This window comes from Vicugna pacos, unplaced genomic scaffold (genome assembly GCF_048564905.1).
Source record: "Vicugna pacos unplaced genomic scaffold, VicPac4 scaffold_40, whole genome shotgun sequence".
Classification (NCBI taxonomy): domain Eukaryota; kingdom Metazoa; phylum Chordata; class Mammalia; order Artiodactyla; family Camelidae; genus Vicugna; species Vicugna pacos.
Window position 1 is genome coordinate 453577 of NW_027328744.1, and position 27424 is coordinate 481000.

Below are 27424 nucleotides of genomic sequence, written 5' to 3' on the forward strand. Positions count from 1 at the left end.
CTCATTGCCAAAGTCAAACACAGACAAGCTACGGAGGTAAGAAGAAACTAACAGAAATCATAGGCTTCCAGTTTCTAGTCTAGAGTGTGAGGAACTTGGAATTCATCCCTCCCATCCTCAAAACAAGAAAAAATGAACAGACTGAAAAGAAACAACTCTTTCTAGACCCATCAGAGAACTGAGGTCACAGGGCAAACCACTGTCCTGAGAATTGGAGAAGGAGGCAGAAGCTTTATACGGTACGATCAGAGAAGCCCAGGCCCAGTGTGGGCAGGGACTAGAACCAACACTGTGACATGCAGGCCCCAGGTCCAGCTTTCTCCATGGGATGAGCACTCCAGATGAGGGAAGCACTAGCCTCTCTCCTGCTGGTCAGGGCTGGCACAAGCTGTGATCACAGCTGTAATGCTCAGCAGATCCATGGCTGAGTCAATGGGCAGCACTTACCAGCTTTGACAGCTGTGAGCCTCGGCTGTGGTCAGTGCCCATGAAGTCTTGAGGAAGGCCAGCCTTCCTCCTGCAGGGAGGCAATCTCGAACAAGTAAACCTCGCCCTCTAGCTACTTCAAGAATCAAAACCCAGCCATGGCAATCTCAGGTACATAACTATGAGAAATGAAAACGTATTTCCCCACAAAAACTTGTATACAAATGTTCACAGCAGAATCACATGATCTAATGCATAATTGTGAGAAAAGTGGAAAATAAAGTATATTTTCATTTTTGTATCTGAAACATTGGAAATATCATTTAAGAAACTAAGTAGTTATCTAATAATGGCAGGGGGAATTAAGATGTCACAAGGGTGGAAGTGAAACTTCTCAATGTACAGTATTTTGTTATTTTAACTTTAAACTGTGAATGTGTTCTAAATTTGAAACAAAGTTTTAGAAATCATAGGAATTATAGTTCCCAACTAGACATGAAATATTGTAAACATGAACAATGTTTTTAAAATATATATAACTATTCAAAATCTGAGTTGGAAATAACAGTGGTAGAAGAGAATCTGTTAATGTCAAACTTTCAAAATGAAATCAATAGATAATGTCTAAATTTGAAGCACAGTGTTTAGAAAACACAAAATGTCTTGAATTTATTTCACAACCTGTTAATGCATTTCATAATTTTATTTATTTATTTGTTTATCATTAACTCTTTGTACCTTATAGAGATCTTTTACGCAACAATATTTCCCATGACAAAGATACATTTATTTGAAATATGGTAATTCCTCCAGTTTTGTTTTAGTTTTTTTCTTCTATGAAGTTCAAGTAAAATTACAATGAACATTTTTGGTTTAAAAAAGAAACTTGTATACAAATGTTCACACCAGAATTAATCCTAATAGACAAAAAGGCTACAAATCTGTGGGGCCACCAGACCCGCCCCCGAGGTCCCGAAAGCCAATCCGCGCGCACGCTTCCCGGCCCCGCCCCGGCGTCCTCCTCCGCCCCGCCCCTCCCTCCGTCCACCAGAAGGTCAGTTTGTCAGGCAGGCAGGGGGCGTCCTGTCCGAGCAGCTGGAGGTTCTGCGTTTCTCCCGAGCGGCTCTGGCCTTGCTCCCTCCGGCCAGCGGCGGCGGCTGCAGCGGCGGCAGCGCAGTCCCTCCGGGAGGCGCGGTGTGGGCCGAGCGGCTGCCGCTGAGCTTCGTGGCCAGCGCCGCGGCCGCGGCGGCGGCGGCGGCGGCGCGGCCCCGAGATGGTCCGCGGCAGGTATTCGACGTGGGTGGCGCTCCAGCAACCTGCTAAACCGGCGAGGGCTCCCCCGACGTGATGTGGTGAGTGTCCGCGCGGCCCCTCGCCCGGCCTTGGCATACGCAGCTGCGGCGCCTGCCGCACGACCCGCGACCCAAACCGAGAGCGCGGCCCCGACCCCCGCAGGGCTGCCCCGCCGTCCGCGCGCCGGGGGTCTCGGGCCTGGGCCGGGCGGTTCGCGCTGGGGCGTTGCTCGCTGCGCTTCCCGGGCCGGCCCTCAGTGGGCGCGGGGAGCCGGGAAGGGGCCCGTGTAGGGGGTGGAGGCCGGGACCCGGGCCTTCAGGGACCCCCAGGACGGTAACGGGGCCCCCACCCCCGGGTGCTCCCCTCGCGGCCTTCCCTTGACGTCGGACTGTGAAGCCGCGAAGTCCTTCAGGTGCTCGCGGCGGCGGCCGTGGTCTGGAAAGCGGTCGGCAGCGGCGTGTGTGCACAGCCCCGGAATCATCTTGTTTGCCCCCTCGCCTGCGTTTTCCGCGGCCGGCTTTGCTTCCGTGGTGCCAGGGCTGCTCTCCTGCGCAGGCTTTCTAAGCAGCATGAGCGGCACCAGTGTTGGTGTGGAATGTTTCAATCTTGAAGTTTTTAAGTGGATGTTGGTGTGGTAGTGTTCGCGTTTCAGGAAGGATAAGTCGGCATTCCTGTCTCGATTTCTTAAGGGGTCATTTGGAGTTGGGCCTAATTTGACTTTTTCCCCTTGTACCGCGTGTGACCTCCGTTACTAGCGTAAAGGCACCCAGACGTTTTAGCACAGTGACTGTGGACTTCCCAGTTAACTGCTTTAGTGCTCAGTGTGTATGCAGCCCCGATGGAGTTCTTGCAGGACCAAATGCAGGCTCCCTTGTCTGGCTCCAGATCCCTCAGAAGCGCTGGTGGAATGGGGAGGAGGGTGTTGTTTTTTATTAGAACCAGCTACCTGTCATATTTTGTGCTGACAGAGATTTGTGGAAGTGTAGGCTCCATTACATCTAAACCTTCGTGTGAGTGTGTCTTTCGTGTTGAATGAAGGAAGCAAACTATTTATGAACAGTTCGTGTCCACCACCTTGCGGAGTGCCCTTTTTCCTTGTGTGATTGATGAATGATTCTGCAGACAACTCTGCAACTCACCGTTGTACAAATATTTTGTTCAGTGAGAGCATCATTTGGGTGAATGCTAGATTTGAAGGCCACTACCAGTTAGGAGGATCTTGAGAATTAAGGTTCCTGGAAATCTCCTGACTAGAATTTCCATGTGAGTAACTTAGGCCTTTGGGGTCAGAATACGATTTGAGAGATACGGAGGTAGTCAGTGTATTCACATTTCTGAAAATAAAAGTAAAGCCAACATGGTTAATACATTAAATAACAATGTAATTTACTCATTTAAAATATTTGTAATATTACGTACTTGTTATCTCTTAACTGTGAACCTCTGGGAATGTTCTCCTCTTGGATTATATGAAATATCTGTAAATTGGTTTTGCTTTTCTACAGATAGGAGAGCCCTTACTGGGTGTCTTTCTTAAAGTGTTGTTTTGTTCTAGCAGGCAGTTACTGTCCTGGAGGATCTGTTTAACCCTTTTGAGGCTTGTTTTAAAAGTTTGTGATGCCTTCACTAAATGCCTGGGTCTTCTGTGTATTCTCTTGTTTCCTGCTGGTCATGATGTGAACACCAGGAGTTGTTCAGGCCAGAGCTCCCTGTTGTTCTTTCTTTGATAATTGCCTATGAAATGGCAGTTGGCTCAGCTTAAAGCTTAAGTGAACCCCATGTAGGTTATTGGAACCCTTTCTCAGAGAGGCTCTCTCCTCTTCTGGTTCCCTGTCCTGCAAATTCCAGCCACCTAGCCTCCCTGAGCTCTCATGTCTCTGCATCAGGAAGACCACTGTGCTGATCTATTTAGAGCCCCCTGTCTCACACCCCAGCCTAGGAAGTGCCTAGGAAAGAAAGCTGGAACACTCAGTGGGCTCCCAGATCAACCTGTCACTACTTGTTGATCAGCTTCTGAAAGATATGTTATATATGTTGGATGAAGAAGGGCTCGTGCTCCAGTACCGCTTACTCCCCACAGTCAGAGGCAGAGAGGTCTGCAGTTCCCTCAGGGAATGGTGTTTAGGAACCGACATCTGAGTGCTCAGTATGCTCATTGTTCCTGGGGTGCCTCTGCTTCTAGGCCCTTTTACTGGACAGAGCTAAGAAATAGGTAAAAAAGTTAGATTATGTATATATGTATATACACATATTTATGTCACGGTCTGTATTTATTGTTGAAAACCATGAGTTCATGCAAATAACTCTATTTCCAGTTCATCACCACAGGATTCACTTTCACTCTCTCCCATTCAGTAGATGTCTTATTTGCAGTATATTTACTCATTTGCTCAATCCTATAGTAATGGAGAAAATAGTTTCAAAATTACTGACGCATACCACTGTGATAAATACACTTTCTAGCCAGAGTTTAATGTTGAGAGTACTTACGTCTTTAGACTGAGGGTAGAGAGTAAAAATACCGTGTTGAAAAGTTACTTACATTATTTCTCCTTTGGTTACTTATGTTTTATTCATACGAAGTAAAATTAGGTTTCCTCACTCATTTATTTCACTTTGAGTATGTGAAGTGTCAACATAATTTCAAGTCAAAGCTGTCCCCGGAAGTGTCACTGCCCCTTCCTCCTCTAATCCCTTCCAGTTTCCACCCTTGAGGGTTGTTAATGAACCTTGTTAATTTCTGGTTTATCCATCATGTTTCTTTCTGCAAAATTAAGGATATGCTTGTTTACATATTTCCATTCTTGTACAAGTAGCATCCTGTACATACTCTTTTGTCCTTTACTTTTTTCAGTTAACAGTATATCCTAGAAATCACTCCGTATTAGTTCACAGAAATGTGATGATAGCTGGAGTATATTAGGGTTAATGAGACTTTCTCAAGATGGAGCTATGTCCTCAGTTTGCATGCTGATGACACCGATCCTGGTCCTGTTTGAGAGGAAGAAGTGACACGACTTTAGAAGAGAAGCCTTCAAGGAAGCCAGGGGGCCTGGGGTGCTGGGCAGAATGGAGGTTTTGGGTTTTGATTGCTGAAAGGACACTTCACTGTGAGGGAAAATGAAGCCCTGTTGATTAGAGCCTGAGTTCTGATATAATTCTATGTCAGAGCACTCATTTTCATTAAATGGGGAGTTATTATAAATCAGGAAAATTTGCTATGTAGATTTTTTTAATTAACTTTTTTAGAGAAGTTTTAGATTCACAGCAAAATTGAGAGAAAGGTATAGAAATTTCCCATATATCCCCTGCCTCCACTCGTGAGTAGCCTCCCTCATTATGAGCATCCTCCGTCAGAGTGGTGTGTTTGTTACAATGGATTAACCTACACGCTTACAAGTGAGTAACCCTACCCAAGGGTTCACTCTTGATGTGCGTTTTGTGGCTTGGGCAAATGTAAAACGACATGTATCTGCCATTGTCGTATCATACATCGTATTTTCATTGCCCTAAAAGTTAACAGTCATCTGTGCTCAGCCTGTTCATCCCCTCACCCTCACAACCACTGATCTTTTTACTGTCTTCATGCTTTTACCTTTGGCGGAGTGTCACATAGCTACTATTATATAGTATGCAGCTTTTTCAGATTGGCTTCTTTCACTTAGTAATATGCATTTAGTTTTCTCCATGTCTTTTCATGCCTTGAGAGCTCTTTCTTCTTATTGCTGAAAATTTTTCCACTGCATAGACGTATCACAATTGGTTTATCCATTTACCTACTGAAGGACACCTTGGTTTCCTCCAGGTGTTGTTGATTATGAATAAAAGCTGCTGTGCAGACTTTTGAGTGGACCTGTTTTCAGCTCCTTTCGGTAACTACCAAGGAGCATGATGGCTGGATTGAATGGTAAGAGTCCACCAAAATGTCTTCTAAAGTGGCTGTACCATTTTGCCTTCCCACTGACAGTGAATGAGAGTTTCTGTTGCTCTACATTCTTGCCAGCATTGGGTGTGGTCAGTGTTCCAGATTTTGGCTATTCAAATGAGTGTGTAGTGTTATTTTAATTTGTTGTTTTAATTTCCATTCCCATGATGAAATGTGATGTGGAGCATCTTTTCATATGCTTATTTGCCATCTGTATATGTTTTTGTGAAGTGTCTGTTAAGGTCTTTGGCTCAGTTTTTAATCAAATTATTTTCTTATTGTTGAGTTTTAAGAATTCTTTGTATATTTTAGATTACATTCTTTTATCAGATGTGTCTTTTGCAGATACTTTCTCAGTCCATGGTTTGTCTTCTCATTCTCTTGACATTGCCTTTTGCAGTGCATAATTTTTAGTTTTAATGAAGCCCAGCTATCCATTATTTCTTTCATGAATTATGCCTTTGATGTTGTATTTATACATTGAATTTATAGATCAAATTGGGAAGAGCTGACACCTTAAACATTTTGAGTCATCCTATCCGTGAACGTAGACTATCTCTTCTTAGTTCTTTTTTGCTTTTGTTCATGAATTTTGTAGTTTTCCTTGTGTGGATGTTGTACATATTTTATTAGATTTATATCTAAGTGTTTCATTTTTTGAGGTTTTAATGTAGCATTTTAAATTTCAAATTCCACCTCTTCTTGTTGGTGTATACAAAAGCAGTTGATTTTTTAATATATTAACCTGTATCCTGCAGCCTGGTATAATTGCTTATTAGTTCCAGGAATTTTTTATTCATTATTTGGGTTTTTCTACATAGTAAACAATCATATCTGTGAACAGCAACAGTCTTCCTTCCCTATCTGTATTACTTTTTATTTCCTTTTCCTGCCTTATTGCATTAATAAGGGCTTCTAGTATGACTTTGAAAAGGCGTGGCTTTTACCTGATTATAGTGCAAAAACCTCAAGTTTCTCACCTTTAATTATGTTAGTTGTAGGTGTTTAATAGATATTCTTTATCAAGTTGAGGAAGTTCCCCCTTTATTCCTACTTTATTGAGAGCATATGTCATGAATGGGTATTGAATCTTGTCAGATGCTTTTCCTGCATCTATTGATATGATCATGTGATTTTTTTTTTCAGCCTGCTGATGTGATGGATGATTTTAATTGATTTTTGAGTGCTGAGTAACCTTTCATATCTGGGATAAATCCCACTTAGTTGTGTTGTATAATTCTTTTTATACATTGTTGGATTTGATTTGCTAATCTCTTGTTAAGGATCTTTGCATCTGTTCATGACAGATACTGGTTTGTAGTTTTCTTGTAATGTCTTTTTCTGGTTTTGTTATTATGGTGTTGTTGACCTCATTGAATGAGTTAAAAAGTATTCTCTCTGCTTCTGTCCTCTGAAGGAGATTGTAGAAATTTGGAATAGAGTTGACCCTTGAACAACACGGATTTGAACTGCACAGGTCCACTTACATGCAGATATTTTTCAGTGGTAAATAGTACACTACTATGTGGTCCTTGGTTGGCTGAATCCATGAATGCATAGAAACTGTGGATCCAGAGGGCTGAGTAAAAGTTATACACAGATTAACTCCTGCATTGTTCAAGGGTCAACTGTTACTTCTTCCTAAAATTTTTGGTAGAAATTGCTGCTGAACCCATCTGGGCCTGGTCCTTTCTATTTGGGAAGGTAAATTATTTATTCAGTTTCTTTAATAGACATAGACCTATTCAGATTATCTGTTTCTTATATGAGTTTGGGCAGTTTGTATCTTTCAAGGAATTGGTCCATTTCATACAGCTTATCAAATTTGTGGGCATAGAATTATTCATAGTATTCATTTTATTATAATCCTTTTAAAAACGTCCATGGGATCTGTAGTGGTGTCACCATCTTTCATTTCTGACACTAATTATTTGTGTCCTCTCTCCTTTTTCCTTTGTTAGCATGGCTAGAAGCTTATGTTCTATATTGCTCTGAAAGAACCAGCTTTCTTCCCTGTTTATTTTCTCTTTTTTGTTGTTGTTTTTGTTTTCAATTTCATTAATTTCTCTTTAATGTATTATTTCCTTATTCTGCTCACTTTGGATTTAATTTTCTTTTTTTTCTTTTTTTTTCTTTTTTTTTAGTGTACTAGGGTGGAAATGTAGATTATTGATTTTAGACATTTCTTCTTTCATAACATGCATTCAGTGGTGTATAAATTTTCCTTTAAGCACTGATTTTTCTATATACCACAGGTTTTGATAAATTGTGTTTTGATTTTCATTTACTTCAAAATATTTTAAAATTTCTATTGGGATTCCTTCCTTCCTCCCTCCCTCCCTCCTTCCCTTTCTTCCAGTTATATAGTGCTTGAGATCTCTTCTTTGACTCATGTATTATTTAGAAGTGTGTTGTTTCATCTGAATATTTGGGGGTTTTCCCATTGTTTCTCTGTTAATTTCTTGTTGAATTCTGTTGTGGACTGAGAGTAGACATTGTATGATTTCTTTTCTTTAAAATTTGTTAAGGTATGTTTTACGGCTCAGAATGGGGCCTGTCTTGGTGAATGCTGCATGGGAGCTTGAGAAGAATGTTTATCCTGCTGTTGGATGAAGTAGACTGTAAGTGTCAATGATACCAGTTGATTGATGGTGTTGTTGAGTTCAGTTACGTCCTTCCTGGTTTTCTGCCTACTGGATCTGTCTATTTCTGATAGAGATATATTGAAAATTTTAATTATGATAATGGATTTTCCTATTTCTTCTTGTAGTTGTGTCAATTTTTGCTGCATGTAGTTTAATGCTCTGTTGTAAGGTGCATATGTGTTAAGGATTGTGCCGCTGGTCATACAGTCGAGGCCCAAGGAGGGGAAGAGACCTGCCCAGGTCACCCAGCACAGGAGGGCAGTTGGGTGGGACCCAGGCCTTCGGGCTTGTCACAGGCTCCCTTCTTAGGACAGGGGTACAGGCCTGCCTGGGAAAGAAGCATCAGGAAAGTGAATAACCCTGCAGACAGGGCCAAGTCGGCTGGCTGGCCGAGCCTTAGTTTCCCTTCTGTGGAACAGGGACGGGACGGTGCCTGCTCACAGGGTCTCTGTGATGCTAGAGATGGTGCCGCTGTGGTGCTGGGGAGAGCCCTCCTGGTCCTCCTTACCTGGGAAGTGGCCGGAGGGCCCTGGGCGTGGCTCTCAGCCCCATCCTGAGGGCCGATGGTGCCTGTCGAGCTGGGCGGGCTGCCGGTCCCTGCGGCCCTGAGAGTGGCAGCTGCAGGGCTTGGTGAAGGATGGGCCAACTTCCCTTCCCAGCCACCCTGGCCCATCGTCCCCCACCACGCACCCTGGGGTGGCTCCCTCTGTCCTTCCTGCCTCTTGTCTCTGCTTCCCCCTACCTGGTGTCCTCTCTTGTCACCTCCTGTCCCTCTCTAGGACTTGACCCCCACCTTTCTCTCACTCACACACTGTCTCTTCTTGCTTGTGTCTTTCTTTGACTCTCCCCTAGGCCGTCGGGTCCTGAGCTCAGGTCTAGCCCTGTCCAGGGCCACAGGGCCACAGGGCCACAGGGCCACATCTCTCCCAGCCCTCCCACCCTCACAGCGAAGTTCCAGCCCCAGCCCTGCTCACAGTGGAGGAGCCCGGTTACGGAGCTGCTCCTGCTGGCATTTACTGCTGCACCGCTGTTCCCCCCGCCTTCCCGGGCAGCACAGCAATCTCACCTTGACCTGTTTGTGGCCCAGCCTGGACCCCAGAGCTGCTGTAGGGCTGGCTGCCTCCCCCGCCTGGAAGGAGGGAGGGCCCCGCGGGCTCCAGGGACAGCTGGCGCAGAGTGGAGTGGACTCTTTTTATACCCAACACCTTCTCCCTGGCAGTGGTGGCGCCCCACCCTCTGACCCTGCCCCGCCCACCTCAGAGTCAGGAGGCTGTGGGAGAATGAAGGGCGCTCACGGGGCTCACTGAGAGCACTGCCGCCCTCAGCCCCCCTCAGGGTCTGCCTGGAGCCGGGGGCTGCTGGGCAGCTGACGCGGGGCGGGGGCACGGGCCTGGTCAGTGCAGGGCCTCTCGCTGGACGCCCATGGCCCCCCCTGCACCTCTTCCGTTCCTCACCATGAGACACGGCCACTTCATTCTGGTCATCTAGCTCACGACCGGACACCCCTGTGACTGACAGGCCCCACATGCCCAGTGAGTGTTTACAGACTGAAGCAGCACAGCCATCACTAGATCTAGACACAGGCTGTACCCACCACCCAGGAGGAGCCCCGGGGCCCCTGTGGTCACTGCTGCCCTGAAGGGGTAACCTTGCGTCTGCCCCGTCATCCTAGTTCCTGCTGGTTTGTGAGTTGTGTGCCCGTGAATCACTGCATGCCCTCAAGAGGGTGTGACCACTGGTCCTCCAGGAAGCAGACACTGACACAGAGAGAACGGTGACAGATTCATTAGGGGTGACAATAGGAGGGAACAGAGGCGGCGGCAGGATGGAGCAGCAAAACATTCGGGCCGTAATGCACCTCTGAAATCTTCTCTTACACATCATTGCCACAGCTGAGAGGCCTCTTCAGGTGTCAAATGAGACTGTGCTCTGTAACTTGTGCCGGTGACTGAGACCTCAGAGGCCACAAGGGGGGTGGGGGTGGCGGTGATGAATACCATCTGAGAATTGGTGCTGGGTGTCCCAGGGGGGCAAGACACACCAGGTGGTCCTGGACAAGTACCGGGACGTCTGGAATTCACTGGGACCTGCAGAACAGAAGAGAGAGCTGTGTTGGATGACAGACAAAAGGAAAAACACCTACAGAACCTGAAATGCAATGCAGCAGCTGTCAGCACCGGGCACCCTCCCCTCCACCGGGTGCCCAGACAGCAGCACAGGGCCACACACTCGACCTTGGGGATAAAACACTGTTGCCACACGATACCACCGGTGTCTGTAAGTGGAGGAAGGCGAGAGTCCTGCGCCTGAGACGACGTGCAGAGGTTCCAGCAAATTGATAAAGTAGGGCCTCCCAAACAGGAAGCCTCTCTGTGCAGGACAACCCACCCTGACACCTTCCCCAGCTCCACAGAAGCATGGTCTGCATGAACCAGAAACACAGAGAAAGAAAGGAAGTAAAGGCCTGGTTTTCCGCACATAGAATCAGAGCTGCACCTGGGTAGTTGCTCTGCCTGCAGGACCCTGCCAGACCCTCTCTACTTCCTGCTCACAAAGGGCCCTCCTGCGCCATGCAGGAGCTGCCCCTGGGCGCAATGAGTTCTGAGGAGCTGGGCGTCCCACAGTCCTGTGGGGGAGCTGGCAAAGTGATTCTGAGGGGGCAAGGCTGTCCTCAGAAGGGAGTCAGGCTCTGCTACAATCATCCTTATTCTCAGGGATGTCTGGATTTTAAGTTCGCTAGGAAAAGCACACTACGTTTGTCCTTTGGTAAAGTGAAGGGGGAAGTCTCAATCCTGCAAATAACACCAACGGGATTTTAGCTCATGGAAAATCCCACGGTGTGTGATGAGACAGAGGAGCAGCTCTGACAGCTTACAGGGCAGAACCGACCCAGTGTGGGATAGAGAACATGATGCCAGGACTGTGGTGCGAATTGGTCCTGCAGAGAAGTAGGCATTTTCACTGCGGGCTCTCTCCCTTCCAGCCTCTATTCCCTACTATAAATGCACCATCTCTAAGAGTCAGGCTTTTCTGCCCAGAGTACCACTGGAGGCAGCGGCCAAGACACACTTACCTCCCGAGAAAAGACAAGTGACGGGCTGTGACACCTACCACACCCAGGAAGACTCAGAGTTGCACACAGCACACGGTACAAAGCTGGAGGGCGGGCTTTGCCCCTTTTCAGTCACCGGGATCTGAATGGACATTCTGAACTGGAGAATCACCTGGCCTGAGCCGGGGAACCAGTCAAAAGAATGACGACACAGAAGCCCGTCTCAGTGACCCAGGAGCAACCCCAGGTGCAGGAGGTCAGGAAGGAGTCAGCCGAGCCACGAGAAGTCAGTGTGGAGCGAGGGCTCACCCTCCTCACACTGTTTCGAGAAACCCACAGTCAGAGTCTGCGGGCCCCGGCTTCTAAGCACTCCCTCATGGCTTCTGCAGGCACCACCCAAGGTGACGGGCACCCGGGAGAAGCAGCCCACAATCTCCTAGGCAAGCGTTTGAGTCTGAAAAGGCAGCGACACGCCGCGCCAGATCCGTCACAAACACCCAGTCTACAGACGAGGCAAGGAACGGCTGCCGGGAAAACAGGAAGATCACCTTTCCCAGGACGACGTCCAACAGAGTACGACCACCCCACTTACCTGGGCCTCCGGGGCCGCCGCAGGTGGGCTGGCGTTGCCGGGCCACACTGGAGCCGCACCAGGTCCCATGTCGGCTAAAAACCACAGAAAAGGATGGAGGGTTAGGCTTTCCTGCAAAGACACTGCTGAAGCAAAACAAAACCTTTGCCCCTTCCTTCCTTCCTTCCCCGTATCACACTCGTTTCTTGGAGGAACTGGATACTGACCCCAGGAACTCCTGCATGCTAAGCATGCATTCTGTCTACTGCTGAGCTGTGTGTATACCTTTCCCCCCGGAGCACACTAGCTTCTAGGCACAGAGAAAAAGAAATGCCATCCACGTTCACTAACTTACCCAGTGTGTCAGCTGCGTGCGCTCCACCGACAGAGGTCAGCGTGTTATGATCCGTTAGTTCCTGCGGAGCAGCGTCTACAGTCCCAGAAACGCGTTGTCGTTTTTTGTTTCTTTTTTTCTTTCTCGGGGTTTTTTTGGATTCTGCTTTTGTGGCTTTGGGCTCACTTGCCCTCTCCTAGGAACACAAAACAAGACAGAACAAGAACCGAACTTCAGAAACCATCATGTTCGTACACTTGGTCAGTCAGTCAGGAGGACAACAGTTATTTACCGTAGCCATCAGATCATAAGCCCTATCCTGGCAGAAGCTGGCAGGACAAATGAAAGGCAGATTCTCCTCTCTGTTCTGCCAGAGGCACAGCATCCATGAAAACAAATCAGCACAGAAAAGTTTCTACAGCTCTACAACTGAGGTGAACGGGTACAGTAACGCCGCAAAGGACAGGAGAGTCCGCTGCACGTGGACAGCTCAGGGAATGCTGGGAAGACCGCACTGTTTCGCAAAAGAGTGATCCAGTGCAGAGCGGGGATGTGGAGGGGCTTTGGGGAAGGGCAGCCTGAGTAAAAGGAGCAGGTGGGAAAGAGCGTAAGGCATTAAGAAAACTAGAACACTGTTACTGGCGGTGGACTGGAAAGGCAAAACATGCTGCCTTCAAAATGAAACATCGCTTAATTAATTTCAAGTGAGGACGGCTAAAACAAGCACCAACTTCAAGATACACCTAACTTTCCCAGGGATGAATTTCTTTCCAATTATCCTCTAATAAACTGTAACGGAGAGACCCTGAAAAAAAGAATTCACATACAGACACTGGTTTCACTAGGTGAGTCTGGAAAATTAACACCAGTGCATTATCCAGTCCTACAGCATTAAGCACACAATCACATCCTAAATTGTAAGTTAAAAAACGTATGTCAAAAATTCTCATCAGCAAATGCAAACGTGAAAATGCACACTCACACCAACCACCGGTTTATGTTTCAGAATCCCCTGATACTTATGTATTCACACAAGGACATTAACAACAAGAGACAGTACCTCCTTAGCAGAGGAAGATCCTTCTCCTCTCTCTTCTCCAAAGTGGCGCACTGACACACCATCTGCAAAATGCAGTTACAGGTACGTTAGTGAGAATATTCACGAATGTAAACTAAAACCACCATATGCGTCTATCTCCGTCCGTGGATGTGTCAAAACAAAAGTGGCAGAAAAGAATTTCAAAGAGTTAGCGCATTCTCTGAAACACACGCTTAAGTCACGGTTCGGATATATTTCAAACCAAGTAGTAAGAGGAAAACACGCAAAAAGAATGGGCATCGAAGTTGGATTTGCACACTTCGTATTTCTAACATTTGAAGTTGTTTTTGTCCGTGTTTTTTCTTTTTTTAAATGGAGGTACTGGGAACGAGCACATGGAATTCTGCACGCTAAGCCAGCATTCTATTTACCACTAACCTATGTCCTTCCCCGAGTAAACTAGCTTCTCGGCATACATAAAACAAAATACAAAAAACTCTTTCACTGTTTGCTACCTTACAAGACATGTTAGTTTGCTGAAGCACAAAAGATCTTTTGAGGCTTTCTTCCCCGTATCGCACTCGTTTCTTGGAGGAACTGGATACTGACCCCAGGAACTCCTGCATGCTAAGCATGCATTCTGTCTACTGCTGAGCTGTGTATATACCCTTCCCCCCGGAGCACACTAGCTTCTGGCACAGAGAAAAAGAAATGCCATCCACGTTCACTAACTTACCCAGTGTGTCAGCTGCGTGCGCTCCACCGACAGAGGTCAGCGTGTTATGATCCGTTAGTTCCTGCGGAGCAGCGTCTACAGTCCCAGAAACGCGTTGTCGTTTTTTGTTTCTTTTTTTCTTTCTCGGGGTTTTTTTGGATTCTGCTTTCGTGGCTTCGGGCTCACTTGCCCTCTCCTAGGAACACAAAACAAGACAGAACAAGAACCGAACTTCAGAAACCATCATGTTCGTACACTTGGTCAGTCAGTCAGGAGGACAACAGTTATTTACCGTAGCCATCAGATCATAAGCCCTATCCTGGCAGAAGCTGGCAGGACAAATGAAAGGCAGATTCTCCTCTCTGTTCTGCCAGAGGCACAGCATCCATGAAAACAAATCAGCACAGAAAAGTTTCTACAGCTCTACAACTGAGGTGAACGGGTACAGTAACGCCGCAAAGGACAGGAGAGTCCGCTGCACGTGGACAGCTCAGGGAATGCTGGGAAGACCGCACTGTTTCGCAAAAGAGTGATCCAGTGCAGAGCGGGGATGTGGAGGGGCTTTGGGGAAGGGCAGCCTGAGTAAAAGGAGCAGGTGGGAAAGAGCGTAAGGCATTAAGAAAACTAGAACACTGTTACTGGCGGTGGACTGGAAAGGCAAAACATGCTGCCTTCAAAATGAAACATCGCTTAATTAATTTCAAGTGAGGACGGCTAAAACAAGCACCAACTTCAAGATACACCTAACTTTCCCAGGGATGAATTTCTTTCCAATTATCCTCTAATAAACTGTAACGGAGAGACCCTGAAAAAAAGAATTCACATACAGACACTGGTTTCACTAGGTGAGTCTGGAAAATTAACACCAGTGCATTATCCAGTCCTATGGCATTAAGCACACAATCACATCCTAAATTGTAAGTTAAACGTATGTCAAAAATTCTCATCAGCAAATGCAAACGTGAAAATGCACACTCACACCAACCACCGGTTTATGTTTCAGAATCCCCTGACACTTATGTATTCACACAAGGACATTAACAACAAGAGACAGTACCTCCTTAGCAGAGGAAGATCCTTCTCCTCTCTCTTCTCCAGAGTGGCGCACTGACACACCATCTGCAAAATGCAGTTACAGGTACGTTAGTGAGAATATTCACGAATGTAAACTAAAACCACCATATGCGTCTATCTCCGTCCGTGGATATGTCAAAACAAAAGTGGCAGAAAAGAATTTCAAAGAGTTAGCGCATTCTCTGAAACACACGCTTAAGTCACGGTTCGGATATATTTCAAACCAAGTAGTAAGAGGAAAACACGCAAAAAGAATGGGCATCGAAGTTGGATTTGCACACTTCGTATTTCTAACATTTGAAGTTGTTTTTGTCCGTTTTTTTTTCTTTTTTTAAATGGAGGTACTGGGAACGAGCACATGGAATTCTGCACGCTAAGCCAGCATTCTATTTACCACTAACCTATGTCCTTCCCCGAGTAAACTAGCTTCTCGGCATACGTAAAACAAAATACAAAAAACTCTTTCACTGTTCGCTACCTTACAAGACATGTTAGTTTGCTGAAGCACAAAAGGTCTTTTGAGGCTTTCTTCCCCGTGTCGCACTAAGTCTCACATCAGACCGAGTGGGAGACAGGTCTCAGGACCCTGAGGGAGAGACCACAGGCCACGGGTTCGGGTGTTACTTCCATAACCAATCATCGGATGTGGACGGTCAGGGCTCCACTCGCCGCAGACAATGACAGGGGCGGGCTTCTCGTCCCGGGGGCCTGGAACGTGGTGGTCTCTGTCGAGGGCCCGTGTGCAGAACCGACACGTCTGCCCTCCGTCAGAGGACCCCCTTTCCCTCTGCAAGAGACACCTCCCTCCCCAGGGCAGGACGCAGAAGATGCGGTCCATTCAAGTGCGTCTGCTAAGGGACCAGAGGGACACGGCCGTGAGCCCAGTCAGGGCCACCTGTGCAAGGGGAAGCCCTGGAGAACGATCAGCCCTTCTTCTGCAGTGACTCAAGGAAGAAACAGAGACATATGCTTTCCTCTTACCGAGCGGAGCAGCTGCTGGTGGTGGGTGAGGCTGTGCAGGGCACCCAGGGGGCCCAGGTGCAGGTGCCCCGCTGGGCGACGTCAGGCCGCACACGGGGAAGCCCACGTGACATGGTCCTTGGAAAGGTTCGGGCCCTCCACCACACAGGGTGACCTGCAGGACAGAAGGGAGAGCTGGGTTGGATGACAGACAAGAAGCGCCGACACCGACAAAAGGCGACACCCAACGCAGCAGCTGTCGGCACCGGGCACCCCTCCCCTCCACCGGGTGCCCAGACAGCAGCACGGTGCCACACGCTCCACCCAGCCCTCTGGGGCCTGCCCGCAGCCTGGGCCGCACAGGAGGACACGGGGATAGGACACTGACGCCGCACGTCGCCACCGGTGTCTCCAAGTGGAGGAAGCCAAGGGTCGTCCTGCCCGAGAGTATGCGCACACAGCTTTCAGCACACGGACAAAGTCACACCTTCCCAACAGCCAGCCGCTCTGGGCGGGCCGGCCCTCCCCGCCACCTTCCCCAGCTCCACGGAAGCTTGCCCGGCGCAGACCAGGAACACGGAGACAGGACGGACGTGAACAGCTCATTCCCCACACGAGCAAGCAGAGCCGCACCTGGGTCACGGCTCTGCCTGCAGGGCCCTCCTCCGCCCCGCAGGGGCTGCCCCTGGGCGCAAAGAGCCCTGGGCAGCTGGGCATCCCGGAGTCCTGCGGGGGAGCTGGCCAAGGGCTCCTGAGGGGACAAAGCTGTCCTCAGAAGGGACTCAGGCTCCGCTACAACCATCCCTATCCTCAGGGACGTCTGGATTTTACGTTCGCTACGGAACGCACCCTACCTGCGTCCTACGGGACAGTGACGTGGGGAGTCTCAATCCCACACCTGACACCAAAGGGACTGTGCTAGCTCGTGCGCAAGACCCCACGGTGTGCGATGAGACCGACGAGCAGCTCTGACAGCTTCCAGGGCAGGCCCGACCCGGCGCAGGGTGGGGAACACAACGTACGCACTCTGGTGCGCATCGGACTCCCCCCGCAGGGAAGGAGGCATTTTCACGGCGGGCTCTTTCCCTTCCAGCCTCTACTCCCTGCTACAAACGCTACTACTCCCTACTACAAATTCCCTACTACTACCGTCTCCGAGAGTCAGGCTTTTCTGCCCAGAGTACCACTGGAGGCAGCGGCCAAGACACACTTACCTCCCGAGAAAAGACAAGTGACGGGCTGTGACACCTACCACACCCAGGAAGATCAGAGTTGCACACAGCACACGGTACAAAGCTGGAGGGCGGGCTTTGCCCCTTTTCAGTCACCGGGATCTGAATGGACATTCTGAACTGGAGAATCACCTGGCCTGAGCCGGGGAACCAGTCAAAAGAATGACGACACAGAAGCCCGTCTCAGTGACCCAGGAGCAACCCCAGGTGCAGGAGGTCAGGAAGGAGTCAGCCGAGCCACGAGAAGTCAGTGTGGAGCGAGGGGTCTCCGTCCCACACAGTCAAAATCTTCAGTCCTCAGCCCCTAAGCACCCCGCCTGACAGCTTCTGCAGTCACCACCCAAATGGGTGTGCCCACGGCTCCTGGCCAAGAGTTCGACTTCGGACAGGAGTGACACAGTAGACATGTCATAGGACACACATTCCGGAGACGAGGCCAGGAAAGGCCGCCAGGGGAAAAACAAGGTGAAAGTTCCCAGAAAGATTTCCAACAAAGAATGACCGCGGCATTTACCTGGGCCTCCACGGTCGCCGCAGGTGGGCAGGTGCTATCGTTTCTCACCGGAGCTGCACCAGGTCCAGAACCTGACAGAAACCACAGAGAGGACAGAGGATGACGTTCTGCTGCGTAGCCTTTGCTCAAGCGGAACAAAACTTCCAAGCCCTGGTTCAGCGCATTACACTCTTTCCCACGCCAGACGACAGGGAGGCTGGGCTCCGGGCCCTTGAGGAAGAGACCACGGGCCCCCGGTACAGGTGTTTGTTTCCGCCATGAATCATCGACTGCGGGAGGTCAGGGCTCAGACCGGCCGGACAGAACACTGAGCCGGGCCTCATCGCTCCCAGAGCCTAGTACGTGCTCTCTGCTGGAGGCCTAAGTGGAGGTCTGACATTTCTGCCTTTTGTCAAAAAGCTCTTTTTTTCCCTCACTACAAGAGACCTGCTTCCCAGGTGAGGGTGGGGAAGTGACACGGTCCATCAAACGTGCGTGCTAAGAAAGTAGACGAACGTCACCATGTCTCCAGCCAGGCTTCCCCAGGCACTGCAAAGCCCCGGAGTGAGATCTCCCCTTGTTCTGCAAGACTCAACAAGGGAAGAGAAACACATGCTCTCATCTTACCAAGTGGAGACATTGGTGGCTGTGGCTGAGGCCCCAGAGGCCACGGGACTGGTCCAGGTGGAGGTGGCCAATAGCCCCAGAAGGGTGGCACTGGGCAGCTAATGGGGCTGGCCACGCGAGCTGGTCCTGCGAAAGGAGGGGGCTCTCTAGCCTCCACAGTGACCTGTGCAACAGAAGGGAGAGGTGTGTTGAATGATAGACCAAAGGACCAACACCGACAAAAGCTGAAACCGAACTCAGCAGCAGTCAGTACCGGGCACCCTCCCCTGCACTGGGTGCCCAGGCGGCAGCTAGGCGCCACGCACTCCACCTGCCCCGGGGCCTGCCTGCGGCCCAGGCTGCACAAGAGGCCTTGGGGACAAAACACTGTCGCCACACGTCACTGTGATCACAGGGCGTATGTATCCCGGAATACACAATCCATAGACAAGGCCAGGAAAGGGTTGTTCGAAAGGAAAATGGTAGTTCCACAGATAATTTCAACACAAAATGACCACTGGAACACAACTGGAAAAAATTATTTACCTGGGTTTCCTCTGCCTCCTGAGCTGGGAAGGCGGGGCCATTCCTCACTGGGGCGCCACCAGGCCCTGAAGCTGTAAAGGGAGAGCAGCGCTGAAGGCAGATTCTCTCTGACAGAGGCCGTGCGGGGGAAGCACAAGCCCTCCGTGCCCTCCCCCAGGAGCTCCCACTCCCGTCCACGCCCTGGGCTCTGCACAGAGGCCGCGGGTCTCCCTCACGCCTCAGGTGGCCCCGAGGATGAGGGAAGACTGGACCCCTGACCCGTGACTAGGACACCACAGAGCCCTGCTTCAGGTGTTTTCATAGCTAATCACCCTGGATGGGGGCTCAGGGCTCAGATCCCTGGCAACCGGCACTGACACAGGGGACTCACAGCACAGTTCAGGGAAAATCAGTCTGTACACAGGTTACACATTAAAGAAGAGTCTTTCATAGGAAAAGTATCAACAACCCCTGACCGTGAGCTCCACCTTTTCCTCCTTGGCCTGTTGGTAAACTGCTAAAAGCCTTCTGTCTGACAGGACATGTCTTGTATAAGTGACCAGATGTCATGTAAACATTTATGAAAGAAGCGGCCTCAATGACTTATGTTGTAATAATCGGCAAAAGAATGGTGAGTTACATGGAGAAGCTGGTGGAAGACTTTAGAGTTACACGTTAACTCTGGGAGAGGGAGGCTACGTAGTCATGTCACTCACTAAACTGGCTACTCTAGGTCACTGTGCAAGGTTTTTTATAAGAACGAAGGGACCTGCAAATTTAGTGAAGAAATGCCTGCTGCCTTAAAGCAGGTCTTGAATAGAATATTTATCCACCAAGGCAAATGAAGAAAAATGTTTTTCTCTTTATGACATACTGCTTTCATTCTAAAACGTCGTCCATGTTATTTTCCTGAAATGAGAAGAAAATTCAGCCTTCAACACCATGTCCAGGCGGGAAGAGGGGGCTGAGGCTCACATCTTCTAGCGCACAGAAACCAGCCACGCCAGCCAACCAAGAGCCTGGGGGGCGGCCCGCAGTCCCTGGAGGGGCGTGAGCTCCACCACTCACAGGGGACACAGCCCTGCTGGCTGGTGGCATGTGAAGAAAACAGCATCTTGTCACCCAGCTGTGAACCTGTTCCCTGCAGTGAGTGTGTGGTGTGGTGTCCAGGAAACCCGACGACTACCCACAGGGACAAGTAGCCCACTGGGCGGCTCCTGCTGCAGAAATGGAGCTGCCGCACTTCACAGTGCGCTCCTTACCTCTCAGGGGAGGGTGCAGCCTGTGTGGTCCTCCTGGGGTGGGCTCCTGCCTCATGTATTCCTCTACCTGCCTCCGTCTGCAGGTTGCATCCAATCTTAAAGATAAAGAATGGCTTCAATACAAATTACACCACCAATTCCTCTACTAGGTACAAAACCACCAGTCCTTAAAAATCTCAAAACACTCATAAAAATTCTGTACCTCTGTTTCAGGTGGGCAACTTCCCTTTGCAACTCATCGTCTTCCCTCCTCAGCTCAGAATTTTCCCTTCTGAGCTGAGAATTTTCTCTTCTGAGCTGAGAATTTTCCCTTCTTAGCTCAGAGTTTTCCCTCTCCAGCTCCTGAGCCCTGAGCTGTGGGAGAAAAACACATCCATGTTCAGTTGTGGCCGACTGTGCACAAAGGGAAGGAAGGAAACAAATTCTTACCAAGCTGTCTTGGGCCTTCTTCTCGGCAAGAGCAACCTGAAAAAGTCAACACATCAGGAAACACCCCATGGCAAGGGGTTCTCAGGGCCACAGTAACCGTCTGCATCAGGTGCTGAGGACTCGGTGTGTCAGGAGGAAGGCAGGTTACCTGGTGTCTCCAAGTGATCTCTGCTTCCCGCATTTGCCCGTGACATTCTTCAAGCCTTATCCTATGAGTTACAAATTGTTCCATAAGAGAAGACACAATGCTGGGTATGCTGTTAAATAACCTGCCCCAGCCCACGTTATATGCACTGCACACTCACACACATCATCTCACCGCTCACGGCACACTGCACACGGCTGCAGAAGCACAGCAGGTACAAAACTGTCGCCGCAGCCACCCCTCCCGTCACTGTCACTGAACGCCTGCCGGGTCCTGTGCGGACAGGACACAGTTCCCCCTCCCGTTCTCAGCATTTCCCTCACGTGTCCTGTGCTGAGCATCTTTCATCACAAAGCTTGATTCCTCCTTTCCTTACATCCTGACCCTACTTCTTACAAGTGGGTCTCCCCAGCGGCACGGGCATGTCTACTGGTGCGACTGACACTATACCAAACTGCTGTCCTCAGGGTGAGAACGGTTTATAGCACCTTCAGAAACATCTCTGTGAACAGTCCTTCCACTCAGTCTGGCCAGCACTGGGGACCAGGAAATTCTTAGTAACTTAATACTTTTTAAAGTTAAACCTTTAACTTAACATGTGTAAAACTTAACACTTTTTCTTCTGTGTGAAGCATGTATACAAATGTCTTTTGTTTGGGTCTGTGTATGATACTGCGTCTAAACATTTTAGAAAAGTTTTCAAAAAATCCAACAGGGGTTTTCAGAGCCGCGGGTGTGGAGGAGCTGAACTCACTTGTACAGTTGTGTCTTCTCTTCAGCCAACTTCGCCCTCTCGTCTGCTGCCAACAGCTGCTGCTTTCCCACCAGCTCACATCCGTTCATGTCCACCTTCCTGAGAGGGGAAAGAAACTCTGTGAAATTCTGCCAGTTTCCCTCCCAGAAATTGGAAGGGAAGAATTCAATGTTCCTTCTGCCCTTCCCCATAAATGCTCAGACTGACAGATACAGAAGAAAAAATTAAAGGCCCCCACTAGTAGATATGAAAACATGACACTTGGGCCTCTGGCAAGTGTTTGATATCTGGGCTTCCCTTCAGCGCCCCCATCCCTGCTCATTTGTGCATAAAGTAAACACACATGAAAAGCCCACGTACGATGCGCTCTGTGCCCCGCACCCCAGGCTCAGGCTCCTGTGACGGGGACAGCGCGAGCTCATTGTTGTTTCAACGTGGGAATCAGGGTCTGACCAAGTCATCACAACCAAACACATTAGGGTAAAGCAAGCGTTCATGACTTGTTTGATTTCTCCCACAGAGAACCCTGATTTCAATCAAAGCCTGGGGCAAAACCTGATCCTTTAGAAAATATAAGGAAACGTATGTTTTTGAAAGCAGGTTAATGGGTGTGACGTCCATGACCTCCCCTTGAGAATGACAGGAAACTCTGGACAAATTATGAAATCCATGATTGAATGTACCAAATTGCTAACAAGCCAGGAAGGAACATGAGGCCAAGATGGAGAAAAAGGAAGCCCAGGACTGGGTCCACCTTCCCCGGGGGTCACCCGCTAACTGCAGAGGAAACCACTGAGATGCAGAGCAGCCCAGCAGCTGGTGCCCCCCACGCACGGGCACCGCAGTCAGACAGCTGGAGCTCACGGCCCCTCAGCAAAGGCCTTAGCTGGGATCCACGAGAGCTACGTGCCAGGAACAAAGGTGGACAGGAGACACACGGGCCTCAGGAGGGCTGGCTGCACTGACTGATCTCAGCTGCTAACTGGATTAACAGGATGCAGCGCCGCTGGCGCCCTGACCACCTGCCAGCTGTAATGCCCACCTTCTCTGCAGCAAGTTAACCTCACACTAGGCCTCAAATTTTCTCTATTTTCTACCCAATGTCTAGAGTTTAATAAAAATGATAGACACATGGCAGGTTATGACACTTTGATGTGGTTGAAACCTAAGGACAATAAAAATGGACCTGGGGGATCCAGATAATGAAGTGACTAAATCTGGTCCAAGAACCCGCTAAAATCTCACACTAAATACAAACAAGACTCTGGTAACCAGTTAGAATGAACAGAAGTAGCAGATTACAGAAATCAAGGTCAAAAAATAAATCCACATCTGTACTGATTGAATACGGTAAAGAAAATATGGTGGTAAGTATTCTGAAACATATTACAACATCCACATAACTCCACACACTCATTCATACATTGTCATAATTAACACAGGAACGTCTTACCCTCCAGTGTCCATATTTCTCTGTCCACCGATTTCATCAAGCACGCGTACTTTCTTCACGTACTTTAGGAAATTGTCTTCCTCACCTTCTTTCAGAGATCCCGATGCAGCATGGTGGTCTTGCATTTTCTTTTTACCCTCTATAAACATAAAACAACTGGGTTTGTGTGTGCACATGTGCACTCAAGAGCTTGGCTGTGCTGGGGAGTGGAGAAAGGAGAGAATCCTGAAGGCAGAAACCCACTTTTTACCTTCCCAGTGCAAATTCATTGCTATTACAGCCATGTTTCATTTTATTGCCCTCCCCGGTAATGTATATTTTTAAATAATTGAAGATTTGTAACAACCCTGAGTCCAGCAATTCTATTGGTGACATTTTTTCTGACAGCATTTGCTCATTTCTTATCTCTGTGTCACATTTTGGTAGTTCCTGAAATATTTCATTCTTTATCATTTTAATTAAAACAGGCATGACATTCCTTTAAGGCAAAGCCTAACCCAGTGGAAGCCCCTAATTCTCAGCAATTCTGTAAACCCTGAGAGACGTGAAGAGGCTTCAGAAGAAAAGTGTGAAGCCAGCAGGGGTTGGCCCATGAAGTTTAAGGCAAGATTCCATCTCCACTGCATACCTGTGCAAGGTAAGGCAGAAGAGCTGACCCAGAAGCTGCTTAGGAGATGAAGCTGAGACAGCTAATGAAGGTGTCTGCACTAAACAACAGGTTTTCAATGCAGAGACCTGCAAGGGGAGGCCACCCAGCGCTGTCACAGCTGGAGAGAAGTCAGCGCCCAGCATCAAGGCTTCAATGGACAGGCTGACTTCCTGTGAGGGGCTAACGAAGCCAATGCTGATTTAACATTCTGAAAATCCTCTGTCCTTTGAGAATCATGGGAAATCTACTCTGTGCTCTATAAATGGAACAAAGCCTGGATGACAGCACATATATTTACAACATGAGTATTTAAGTCCACCGTTGAGAGCTACTGCTCAGGGGAAAAAAAAGTAAACCAAAAAAACATTTATTTCAAAATATTACTGCTCATGGACAATGCACCAGTCACCCAGGAGCTCTGATGGAGATGCATGAGATGAATGCTGTTTCCATCCTTAACACGATGTCCATTCTGCAGCCCGTGGCTCAGAAGTAGTTATGACTTTTAAGTCTCATTATTTAAGAAATACATTTTGGGGGGCTTTAGCTGCCACAGATACTGATACCACTGATGGGTCTGGGCAATTAAATGAAAACTTTCTGGAAAGTATTCACCATTTTAGAGCCCATTAAGAACATTCATGATTCATGGGAAGTGAAAATATCAACATTGAACCAAGGTTTGGTAAGAACTGATTCCAATCCTGATGCATGACTTTGATGGGCTCAAGACTTCAGTGCAGGAAGGAACTGCAGATGTGCTGAAAACAGCAAGAAAACTAGAGTTACAAGTGGAGCCTGAAGACATGACTGAATGGCTGCAACCTCATGATAAAATGTGCACAAATGAGGAGTTGCTACTTATGGACGAGCAAAGAAATTGTTTTCTTGAGATGGAATCTACTGGTGAAGAAGCTGTGAAGAAGGGCGCATGAACTTATAGCTGAGAAACTACTGCAGGGTTTGAGAGGGCTGACTCCAATTTGGAAAGAAGTTCTCCTGTGTGTAAAATGTATCAAACAGCACTGTCTGCTACAGAGGACTTGTTCCTGAAAGGGAGAGTTACCCTGTGACAAATTTCACTGTGGTCTTATGTTAAGAAGTTTCAAAAGCCACACCAATCTTCAGCAACCGCCACAATGATCGGTCAGCAGCCACCAACATCAGTTCCAGACCATCCACCAACGAAAAGACAACACCTCACTGAAGGCTCCGATGGTGGATAGTAGTTTTTAGTAAGCAAGTATATTTTCATCAAGTTATGACCATGGGGGTTTTTAGACACAGTGGTACTGCTCACTTAATAGACTACAGTGTAGTGTAAACATAACTGTTACATGCACTGGAAAGCCAAAAAAAAAATCATTTCACTCTCTTTACTATGATACTTATTTTATTCTAGGGGTCTAGAACTGAAGCCACAACATCTCCTAGGAAGCCTGCATATGAGGTTTTCTTCCCAACAAGCTACATACCTTCCAGGTTGCATTCCTCAGTCGTCATGGCTCTCTGCATAGAACCCTCAGATCTGGTCTTCAAAATGCCTGGCTGCAAGACAGATGTGAGAAAAAGACGTTCAGGAAGTACTGATGCCAAGTAACGTGAATGTACGTAACACGAGAGGATCATACACTTGGAAACGGCTAAGACGGGTCATCTGCTTTACGTGCGTTACAGCACAGACACCGACACAGTGACGTTCAGCTCTCTGATGTAAGCATCTCTGGGGTGAGGAATGTTTCTTACCCTCTTCTTGCTGCTGAGCTGGACATCCTACTGCACACACACTTCTTCAGATTTCACTGTGACTTCATGGACATGAGCTTTATTAAGAGCAATTTCAACCTAAAACAACTTTCCCACTGATGACTAAATTCCCAAGAAAAATAATCCGAAAAGACATCAACATTTAATCTTCTAAGACGTGAAATTGTTGTTCCTTATGAAAGCTAATGTGTACAGTGGAAATCCTGCCGCTAATGGAGGCATTTCCCTCTGAAATTCCTGAAGTGTTCATTGAAATAGCATCTTTCAAGGTCTCTGGAGATGTTCCTTTTTCCAGTATCTTCACACAGGACAGAAACAAAGCATGTACTAAGATTTCAATGAAAACTCAGGGTGATATGCTTAAAAAGTGTAACTTTTTTTTTCAAAAACAAATTATTTTGCTAAGTGCATAACAAACCATAGAAAATAAATATATTAGCTCTGGTACATGTCCCAAGACTTTGGTGAGCAGTCTCTCTGGAAGGCAGTGAAATGATTCTGAACATACACATTTTGAAAAGGAAAGAAAGCAAGTGTCATACATCCCCTTACACATGCTTGAAAGCATCTGGGACTTCGCATGAATCTCAGTGTGGGGTCAAAGACAGTGTCTGCTCCATTTGAGAGTTTACAGCAGACAAGGTCTCTTCAAGTTCTAGCACTGGGAGTCCTAGCAGCTCGTTCTGACCCTTTGTGTCTTGCATTTCCTTTTTCAGCTGGTCCTCTTCCATTGTCAGCCTGTCAATCTCTTCCAGCAAGTCTTGGGTTTGTTCTGATGGGCAGCTGCTTTTCTTCAATCCATTTGGAATCCTGTCCCTTCTCAGCCAGGACCCACAGCCACCCCTAAGTTTCCTGTGATGGCAGCTGATCCAGGCTGGGCCCAGGACAAATGTCAAGCCCACGAAGACATGCAGAACAAAGACCTCCAGGCACAGATACTCCTTAGCCTCCACAGACTTCCTCCTCACTGGACAATGGAAGACATGACTTGTTGACAAGGGGAAGCAAGGGTGGGAAACTGCTTATGTCAAAGAGCTCACAAATGAGTGTTCCCAGTGGAATATAAAGTTTTCCCAAATTCACATGGAAAATTCTCTTTTTAACATAAACAGGGCAAAGGGCTGTGCACCTCGGCTAGATAACTTCCTTCACCTCTCAGGTGTTTCCTGGCATTTTCTATGTATCTTGGAGGGCAGTGTGAGTGGCGAGAAAACTCCCTAGGTTGTAGAAATAAGACCTATTTCCTAGTCTCTGAAGTTAAAAAGTCACGGAAGTTTATCTAGTCCATGAAATTCTGGGTCGTTGTTCACAGGCAGTTTCCGCTCCCGGGCTCCCACACTCTGCTGTGGCCAAAAGCAGGAGGAGCTGCAGTGCTCAGCTTGCCCAGTGCACAAAAAGCCTCAGAAGCCCAGTTACAGTCAGCGTAGCAGCCAAGCTCTTACCGAGTGCGGACGCTTGGCCTTCTGGTCCCTTGCTGCCTGCAGCCTAGCTGGAACACTTTGAATGAAGCCATTCAAACAGTCATTAACCCTCTCCATGGTTTGTATGTACTCCTTCAACAGAGCATACTGCATCAGTAACAGTTACTCATTATTTTCATTTCTGCTTTCAGAATATAACCCAGGAAAAGAAGAGGCTCATACTTTAAACTTCAGTGTTTCCTCAGAGAGCATCTTCTTTTGCCTAATGGTCTTCCCTAAGCATTTCTTTGTATCATTGGTCTATGCAAATATGTAATAAAGGAAACAGAATTACAAATACTAATTACACTGCTAGCCGAACCTATCTTGTGTGTGACCCCTTCCACTAATACAGAAAGTGGTGCTGTACATATATGACACTTGCTTTGTTTATTTCTTTAGGAAGTATAGTCAGTTATGATATGCCAGTTTCTGGTGTACAGCATCATGTTTCACTCACACATGTATATACCTCTATTTGTCTTCACATTCTTTTTCATCATAGGTTACTACAAGATATCAAGTAGAGTTCCCTGTGCTCTACAGAAGAAACTTGTTTTTTTTATCTAGGACACTTGCTGTGAATCTAGACCCCTTATAGAACATATCCATGTG

The 27424-nt window shown here is 47.9% G+C and overlaps 1 protein-coding gene and 1 long non-coding RNA gene across 6 annotated transcripts in view; one reads left to right on the top strand and one right to left on the bottom strand.

Annotated features, from left to right (window-relative positions):
- LOC140694577 (uncharacterized) overlaps positions 1-27424 on the bottom strand; it is a 365332-nt gene that overhangs the window by 331707 nt on the left and 6201 nt on the right. The window contains exons 5-21 of one of the 2 annotated variants that reach the window (XM_072957737.1): positions 26792-26902; positions 25058-25130; positions 22934-23072; positions 21481-21579; positions 20730-20790; positions 20582-20617; positions 20355-20506; positions 20153-20247; positions 18912-18982; positions 18387-18549; positions 17781-17851; positions 16056-16209; positions 15058-15119; positions 14022-14196; positions 13307-13368; positions 12268-12442; positions 11934-12007 (exon numbers count right to left, since the gene is read on the bottom strand). In XM_072957737.1, coding sequence (XP_072813838.1) covers positions 11934-12007; positions 12268-12442; positions 13307-13368; positions 14022-14196; positions 15058-15119; positions 16056-16209; positions 17781-17851; positions 18387-18549; positions 18912-18982; positions 20153-20247; positions 20355-20506; positions 20582-20617; positions 20730-20790; positions 21481-21579; positions 22934-23072; positions 25058-25130; positions 26792-26902 — 1773 coding nt within the window. The remainder of the gene's footprint in view (positions 1-11933; positions 12008-12267; positions 12443-13306; positions 13369-14021; positions 14197-15057; positions 15120-16055; positions 16210-17780; positions 17852-18386; positions 18550-18911; positions 18983-20152; positions 20248-20354; positions 20507-20581; positions 20618-20729; positions 20791-21480; positions 21580-22933; positions 23073-25057; positions 25131-26791; positions 26903-27424) is intronic. The other variant, XM_072957738.1, reaches the window with a different exon arrangement.
- Positions 1338-27113, top strand: LOC107035082 (uncharacterized). Of its 4 annotated transcripts, none has more exons than XR_012070169.1 (3): positions 1338-1778; positions 23401-25295; positions 26066-27113. It is a non-coding gene; the product is annotated as an uncharacterized lncRNA (long non-coding RNA). The 4 variants fall into 4 exon arrangements; XR_012070170.1 differs by lacking the exon at positions 1338-1778 and adding an exon at positions 8171-8265; XR_012070171.1 differs by lacking the exon at positions 1338-1778 and adding an exon at positions 15110-15138.